General features: G+C 36.7%; 1 protein-coding gene across 1 annotated transcript in view; it reads right to left on the bottom strand.

Moving 5' to 3' along the window:
* LOC137982187 (beta-arrestin-1-like) overlaps window positions 1-8479 on the bottom strand; it is a 19172-nt gene extending 10693 nt beyond the window's left edge. The window contains exons 1-5 of the mRNA XM_068829250.1: window positions 8108-8479; window positions 7815-7845; window positions 3829-3889; window positions 2004-2051; window positions 1278-1305 (exon numbers count right to left, since the gene is read on the bottom strand). Coding sequence (XP_068685351.1) covers window positions 1278-1305; window positions 2004-2051; window positions 3829-3889; window positions 7815-7845; window positions 8108-8478 — 539 coding nt within the window. The 5' untranslated portion in view covers window position 8479. The remainder of the gene's footprint in view (window positions 1-1277; window positions 1306-2003; window positions 2052-3828; window positions 3890-7814; window positions 7846-8107) is intronic.
* Window positions 8480-9218: the final 739 nt, after the last annotated feature.

Genomic DNA, 9218 nt, shown 5'->3' with positions numbered 1-9218 from the left:
CCCATTGACGAGTAAAATCGTCTGGCGTTAGACAGAGTAAAATCTATAAGTGGCACTATTGGGAGTTAAAGGGTTAATGGGGACATAGTTTTTGAGTGAATCTAGCTGTTGTTAACCCTTTCAGCCCCGTGGGGTTCCCCATTGACGAGTAACATTGTCTGGCGTTAGACAGAGTAAAATCTATAAGTGACAATATTGGGAGTTAAAGGGTTAATGGGGATATAGTTTTTGAGTGAATCCAGCTGTTGCTAACCCTTTCAGTCCCGTGGGGTTCCCCATTGACGAGTAAAATCGTCTGGCCTTAGACAGAGTAAAATCTATAAGTGGCACTATTGGGAGTTAAAGGGTTAATGGGGACATAGTTTTTGAGTGAATCCAGCTGTTGTTAACCCTTTCAGCCCCGTGGGGGTCCCCATTGACGAGTAAAATCGTCTGGCGTTAGAGTAAAATCTATAAGTGGCACTATTGGGAGTTAAAGGGTTAAAAGATGTGTGCTTAAGCCATAGAACCTTTCTTGCAAATAAAATTTATTACTTTGTTAAACGTTTTACAAGAACTCATGATATGAGTAGTGAGTTAGTGTAAATAAAGGTGGGCTATCAATTTGCCAATGTCATGAAACACTATAGCTCCAAAACAACATCCTCTTAATCCTCATTCTAAGTTAGTCAAATTACAGTCAAAACAGGTCATGTTTGTGTCACGAGTGGATTAATAATTTCATTATTGCAAATTTGACTTCAGTGATCATTTCAATAATCTGGTCATCAGATAAATGATGCAAAATTCAAATCAAGCCTCAGTTCAAAACTAGACTTTTGATTGCATTGTTGCCCACTTCCAGTGCCAGGCTGGTGTGAGAATTTGAGAGGTATACAATTGGCATAATCTGCCAAGGTTGCTAAGAAGCATGATTTGACTTTTTGAACTGAGGCTTGATTTGAATTTTGCGTTATTCATCCGACAAATAGATATGATTATTGAAATCAAATTGCAATAATGAACTTATTAATCCACTGGCGAGAGAAATGCTTGACCTGTTTTGGAGGTAATTTTGTTTTTCAACTCTGACTTTGTAATGTAAAAAAGCTGGCTACACAAGCACAGCTGCTGGTAACTTTGACGTGTACATGCGGTTATCACATTGTTTGGTCGTTTTCAAACTCAAGGTAGCCCTGCTATTCTCACCATGAAAGAGGGCAAAAAGAGTTCGCATCATTGAACCCAGAACTAGTTGGTGGTTCTATGATCTGTGGATAAAATACTCAAATCCTCACCTAAATGCTGCTAACACTTGAGCAAAGACTGAAAAAAAAAAAAAAAGGACTTAAATGTATTCCTTTGCAAAAAATACATGTCATTTCCCCAGCAAGGGCAATAATATTGTTGAAGATGATTGTGAAAATGAAAGGATGTGGCTATCCCGGTGAAGGGTTTTCCATCCTCAAACAATAATAATTTTTAACCCCACCATAAAGAAAAGAAAAACTAATCAGAAAACCTATGAAAATCCAGAACCCTACTTTACATGACAAGACAAAAAGACCAATTTTGATATATTAAAATTCAGTCCTAAACAATAGGCATCATCTCGAAGCTCTGGGGAATAAATATAAGGATTTGTACGAGTTTATTCCCCAGAGACTCGAAATGATGCCTTTTCTTTAGAACTGAATTTTAACATATATTGGTCTATTGTACGAGGCCAGAGGGGGATCCTACTTGAGGTTCAATGGTCTTTAAAAATGTTAGTGTTTTAGCTTCATATGAAACAACTGGATATCATGTACCACTACTGACACTTTGAATTCCTCTTGTGCGCAGAAGATTTCCAATAACTGATTTTCCCTGAACAATGTGGGCCTGTGATGTGGATGTACATGTAAAGCTTTAAACCTTACATTTGTAGATTTCAAGCTGCTAGGTAAATCAGAATAGTACACAGGCAAAGAAGTGAAAAAGCAAGAGAAATTACCCCATGGACAAGCTTTAACCCACTGTACCTTTCTTTCCTTCTTGAACATAATCTGGATCCACTAGTATAACACCATCTAAAAAATAAAGCGATTAACTCTCACTTGAATGGAAAAATCCTTTCAAAACTTGATAGTTAATAAAATAAGTTTTTTTTATACTGTTCTTTAACTCATTGACTCCCAGGGGTTCCCCATTGACAACTAAAATCGTCTGGTGTTAGACAGAGTAAAGTCTGGCTGGTTTCGGCCGGTTTGGACGTCAAAGGGTTAACCCATTAACCCCTGGGAGAGAGACTTCACAGATTCTACTCTGTCTAACACCAGACAATTTTACCCCGTCAACTGGGGAAATCCTAGGGCGTTTTAGGAGTCAATGGGTTAAAGTAACGAAAGTTTATTGAAAAGACTTCAGTGATTTTTTTCACAGCAATTTGAGAGTAGGGAGCATAAATTATGACCATTATGTTGAGTTACATGGCACAAGTTTTTTAAATAAATGGTATCTGTTCAACCACTGAAACAATTTTGAAAACCATCATACAAGAAGGTGCAGTACATCTTTTGCAGTTTTGTTCAGCATTTTTATAGTAATGCTTACCAACATACTGTAAACAACAGTAGATGAGCAGAAACTTTTCACTGTAAAATTTTATTCAAAATTGGGGGTGTGGTTTATCTACAAGAACATCTTGGAAGAAAATTGTAAATTTCCGTAATCACACCCAAACCCCAAAATAAAGGCTGTCTTAACCAAACTTTGACAGATTCTGTGCGAAGATTATGATAACTGGTCACTACTTTTGTAAGTAGAAAACTCTTCTCAATAAGGTCCTTAGACAATTTAGAATCGCCTTTCTTGAACAGGAGAAGGCTACTAGATAAAGAATCTCCCTTCTACAACAAAGATTTTGGCAGTATCGCTGTGCACATCACTTAGAGATCAATCCACTGTGAGCAGGAAAATATGTATATCACATGATCTTTGATGTCAAATTTGTCAAAGAAATAATAATAATTATTATTATTCATTCAAAATATTTCCCTGTTTCTGATTGGTTAAAACCACACGCATAATTTACCATAACCAGCTGCTGTTCACCAAATTTGGAAAGAAACTTCGTCATATTGAATCAATGTCAAAAGTGCAGCCTGCTGCAGATTATTGAACTGATGACATCAAAATGACGTCAAAAGTGCAGCCCGCTGCAAATTATTGATCCGTTGACCGAAAAAAGCTGGGGACGAGATTGTGTTATTTTTGTTGACCAGAAAAATGGCTGCGAGTAGGTTTAGAAGTTTGAGCGAAGAAGATATTTTGAATGAATAATAAAGCAATTATTGAATTTGGCTTTTGTAGAATATGAAGAATTTTGCAGATCTCGGAGGATGTTACCCTCCTCGACCTGCAGAATTCTTCTTATTCTTAAAATACCTTGCACTCAAAAAATGCTGGGGAAAATATTTACCAGGAAAAAAAAGTAATGTTTCCAAACAAGTTGACACATAATTATTTGTATCCATGGTGAGCTGGACTTTAACCCAATAATTATGTTCAAAGACTGAAGTACTTCAGGGGACAGGATTTTTATCAAAATGTTTTTTTTTTCCAAATCTTGAGCTTCTATACTAAGGGGTACAGCTTATCTACCAGTGTTTACGGTAGTTGGGATACAAATCATTCCTACCAATAACTTATTATTGCAAAAAACGTACTGGTGAATGACCTTAATCTCTCCTTCCAGATGAGATCACCTTCTGTGTCTGCACTTCCATAATAAGTGTAAACTTTCCTTGTTTCAATAATACATGTATTCTGTTTGATGCATATTGTACGTACATGTATTTGTCTTACCTACTGGATCGATGTGCTTAATGTGATCAACAAAATCTCGCTTTCCCAGGTAAGTTGTGATCTATGGACACAAGTAAATTAAGAAAACCTATTGATGTGTATTGCATTAACTAAATGAGGGAAGATCATTTTGACGATGAAAGAACTTATGTGCTTTAACCAAGAATACTACCCAATAACACATCAATGTTTTCTATGTAACATTAAAAGCTCTGGCATCACACCAGTCATATACATGTAATTGAAGGTTCAAGACAACACATGCAGAATTTATGTTAAAGGATGGAAAGGTTAATATGAATAGGATTCTCCTGCTCTCTAAGCTCTAAGCACAAGTTGTTCTTAGCAGCCACAGCTCCCTACTTCTCTGCTCCCTTAAAAATAAATATTATGGGTTTGTGTTCCAGCTATAAAAACAGGTACACATTGCATACATGTGGTAGTACAGTAACTTGACACAGTGCTTCATTCCATAACTGTCAACTGAACTGCGTTTTGTTTTTCAGAATGTAATATGTAAACTACTAAACCCAGAAAGATTGAAGAAAATAAAAGGAAATCGAGAAACCTTGGCTTCGAGACTGAAATGAAGTTCAACTTCTTTTTCACAGCAAGTTTAAGCGTGTACTCTGAGTGTCTGACAGTTTCCACGACAACCATTAATATTATTGATGTCAACCCCTGTCCGGCAGGGTTAGTATCTGGATGGGCGGCCTCTGCTCAAAATATTCAACTTGCTGCCGGAAACATAGGACCAAAAATTCTGTTTTAACGCTCAAAAATGCAAACTAACCATGGTACAGATTTTGTTAACAAGCTTGATGCAAAAGTAAAGAAATATTGATACACAGTTTTAAGGAAGAGCACAAGGAAGTTTTTAGAAGTGTCGATCAAGAATTAAAAAAATTGCCATCAGCAGGAAAAGTTGCGACATGAAAACAACATAAATTTTGGGAGATTTTTGCTATGTTTAATTTTTCTATTGCTCTTTTGGCTACACAAGTAAATCACAAAATCGAAAGTGACATCGTTTTCAGTGGCCGCCTGTGATAAAGTTACCTTATGTGTTCCTAACAACTGCATACATCTGTGGCAAAATGACGCTAAGACATCGGATTGTTGTTGTCATTAAAGTCGCCAAGAAATGTGCAAATTCAACACAAAGATCACAATTGTCTAACTGTTGAGGTTGACCATTGTTTCTGCCACGTCAAAAATTAACTCTCCTAGATGAGGTTAACTCCATCGTTTTGGAAATAGAAACTGCTTTATTATTCATCAGCGTCACAAATTCTTGCCTAGTTCTTGCCAGGTTCTTGCCTCATTTTTTGAAATGCAAGCATGCTTCAAACAGACCTGCTTATTTTCATGTTTCACCCAGTTATTTTCAGGTGTAGCTGTTAAATGACATGAGGATTTAAAAAGGCTTTTCAGTTTTGTTTTCCCTCTTACCTAACACACAGGCGGCTTCCACTTCTATATTTTTCATACACAATTTTTAAAAGAAAAGTGGAGTGAAAATTAAAAAAAATTGTGTGAATAAATTACAAGAGAAGAAATACACATGTAGGCTATCAGTGAAATCAACAGACACAGATTAGCCGATATAATCTACATGTTTACCAATCAGCAGAATTGAAGTTGTGTTGCCGAACATGCACCTACACTCGATGACTAAAAGCTTTCAACATACGTGAAAACTAAGTTGTGATTTTTTTATGTTTCGTTTAATTCAGAAGAGCTCATCTTTTCTATTACTGGACAAAATTTTTGAGCACAGCGCCGTGGAAATTTCAATGCAAACAAGCTCATGAAATCTACATTTTTTGCTGATCGATTACAATGATAAAGATAAAAATAGTTTTCTTCTGTTTTTCTTTCAGTTGCGAGGAAATTACTGTTGAATGTTTTTCAATGCAGGCAGAGAAGTTGCCCCGGTCTTTCAGAGTAAAAATATTATGGTTGACTGATGAAATTTTTTTCTTGTTTATTTGACGTGCAGAATGTCTGTAGATGTGAGCTTGCATGACAATCTCTGAAGACGTGAAAAAAGAGTGATTTTAAGAATTTAAATACGTCTGTTAATTTGACAATAACATACTTAAAGAGTTTTCATTCCCTTTTCATTTAAAAAATTAAGAAAGGAAAAAAGGCGACAAGTGGTCCGCAAACAAACATTATTGTTGTAATTCAAGAAAACCGAGCATTAGTTTCGTAATTCATGCACACACTGCAGACCTACAACTCTTACACTCACTCACTCACTCAAAGAGCCCTGATGACAATATGGTAGTGCACTTCGCATAAGTGCATTACCACAACTAAAACTACTTAAACGCAATGGCTTGATGTTATGTATCTTGATACCATATTCCAAGACTGAAAAGATTTTTGCCTGCAGTAATGTAACATTGATTTCAAATTAACTACCTTTGTGGTTGCATGATCATAAGTCTTCAATGAGTTCTGGACTTAATAGTATTACAAGTCAACTCAAATTCTTTGGGTTCACGACACAACACCAGTCTTCTTGCCCATAACCTTGGTTCTAAGAACATCAAGCTTTCTACATTTATAAGTGTGGTTCTCTCAACCACACTACTTAGAGCATTTCCCCCAATTTTTGAGAGGGCAGAATTCTACAAACCCAGCTATTTGATTGGTTCTTGGAAGAGGTCTTGAGTCCCTGATCTTGCCTGTAGAGCGAGGCAGAATCAATATGTGATGAGCCATGGCATACATAATTTTCATATGTTTGGGTGATTCAGGTTAATTGAAAAGTACTAAGAATTTGCGTTTATGTCACGAACAATGTTAGCTTGAAGTCCAAACAACAAAATCAAGAACCAACAAAAGAATTAAAAACTGGTGCTTGTTCTAAAAAACAGCCATTTATTTACTTCATGAATGATGTTAACTTGATATCCAATGAGAAAATCAAGAACCTTCGTGAGTCAAGCAACACAAGTCAGTCAACCATCAAGTTTGCAATGTAAGACTGCACCCTCATTCTTGAAGATGACCTGAAGCAGCCTAGAGTACTCCCCCCTTATTTTGCGCAACACAGACCATCTGCAAATTCTAACAGCATGGTACAGGTGTAATATATTCTAAGGTCTTCCCTTTTTGTATGGGTCTGCACTCATTTGACAGTTCAGTTTGTAGCATGGGCATGAGCAAACATAATACAAAGCAGCTTGTCAGCTGCTGCGCTATGGGATATGCAAATTTGCAGCTCTTGATTGAACAAGCATCAATAATTTGTCACATTGCTTCTAACATAAACCAGCGATTCCTTATTACTCTTTTTAAACAGATTAAAACAAAAAGAAAAATTGAATGACTCAAAGCAATAATTTAACCTCCCCAAAATTTACCATATTTTTTTCCATTTAAATGACCATATGAAATTTCACAAGTAAAAAATGTACTTTAGAAGGGAAATGTTACAAAAAAAACCTAGGATGGTCTTTCATATTCCGGATTCAAAATAATTAATGCCCACAAAACAAAAGAACAAAGCCAACATAACAATACCTTATGAGCAAGGCCTAATCGGGATAACAATGGTTGTTTTGTTCCCAGCCATTTTTGTCCGGTATATGACAGTCTACCCTATTTCTACTATCATATTTTTTTCACTGGTTCATTAAGTAGTAAAATGAACTAAACATAGATAAAAAACTGATAAACAAATGTATGGGGAAATTCCCTTTAACAACACTTCCCTTAAAACATACTTGTCAACTGTTTATAATGGCAAAACACTCATCACCCTTTCGATTCATTAGCCTGGGAACTTAGCTGGATTCAATTAAGCCCGCCAACGGCGTGTCTAATCCCAAATGGAAGGTATCAACATTGACATGCCATTTTGACAAGTAGCGAATTTTAAAGAATATTGGCCTTGTTCACGAGCCAAATGTATCTTAAATAATCAAGAGAAGATAAACAAAGGGAGGGGGAATCACTTCTTGAAACATTACCTTTCCATTTGGCGATGTTTTCTTGAAAACACTGCAAAAGGAATTCGAAAGTTGGAAATCAGGCTGATGTAAATCCATAATTTATACATGACTTTGACCAGTTATGGAAAATGCTCAGGCAATCCATAAATTTAAATATAGCAGAAAGTCTATCATTAAGTACAAGACAATATGAAACATGAAACATTTCTACAAGGGCAAAATACTGATAAGCTTTAACGAGATAACCCCAACAGTATACCTTCCATAGCACAAGAGAAGTCTAAATAAATATTATTTCTCGTCTTGCTTACCGAGTTCCCGTTTTTTTCGAATCTGCGTTGTCCATGTCAAATTTAAGCCGCAAAAACCATGAAGATGAATTCTCCTGGCGCTCCCAAAGACCTTTTTCAGCGGAAAGGACAATTGCACTGCGCGCTGTATCCGCACTGTATAAACTGGGTTGATAAACAATACGTTTCCTCGATCGGCGCAGAGGAGGAATTGCGCTTTCCGTCGACAATTTACGCGCACATTGTTCAAATGTTGTTGAATGACGCAGAACAAGGTGTAAAAGGGACAATAGCTTCAAAATACCGTTACCACATCTAGCAGAAGGCAATGAATTGTGCACAAAACCACTTCGCGTACGAGCGCACCCTTTCGGGAAGAAGAGTACGCGCATGCGCAATTCCTCGGCAAGATGCAGTGACGTCACATGAACCAATTCCACACGCAGGTGTACCGGTATATATTTTTCTCATTCTCTCCGCTGTGTTTGCACCAAGGAATACCAAACAACGGAAGAACTTGATGGAATTAAATGAACATTGACTAGAATTTCGATGAATCTTTCATTGGCTCCATTTTTGGTCAAGATTTTCACAGGGCCATTAAAGCGATTGGCCGAGGTATTTGGGCTTAAAATTAATTAATGTGATAATGTTTTGTATATCCTCCCTAGATAACAGTGCACAGAAATAACAAAAATAACATAATACCATCCCCGAGCTCCACCCACGTAACGACTAAAACTTTGACATCACAAAAAACTATTTTGACTGTTTTTAAAACCAATAATTAATACATTGTAAATATCCCTCTTAGCGTGAACATCGCTTAACCCTTACAAGTTCTTACGATTTAAGGTAGCGGTTCAAATTTCCATGGTCAGAATATTGTAAAACAGGCCCTGGATTTCAATTAAATCGATTTTGAAAAAGCGCTAGAAATCCTAAACCGTCAATGTCTTTGGGAAGTTCCTGCATGGGAATGGCATCGCAGAATACTATACACGTATTAGTCTCCAGAATTAAGTTATTGTACTGTAAGAAGAAAGCAGTGCTGTGTGGAGATGGTCAAAGACGCACCCAATGGACAAAGATTACCGGAGTCAGCGGATAAAATTATGTTGATGACGAAAGT

This window comes from Montipora foliosa, chromosome 13, assembly GCF_036669935.1.
Source record: "Montipora foliosa isolate CH-2021 chromosome 13, ASM3666993v2, whole genome shotgun sequence".
In the NCBI taxonomy this organism is placed as follows: domain Eukaryota; kingdom Metazoa; phylum Cnidaria; class Anthozoa; order Scleractinia; family Acroporidae; genus Montipora; species Montipora foliosa.
This window is presented reverse-complemented; position numbering and strand designations above follow the sequence as displayed.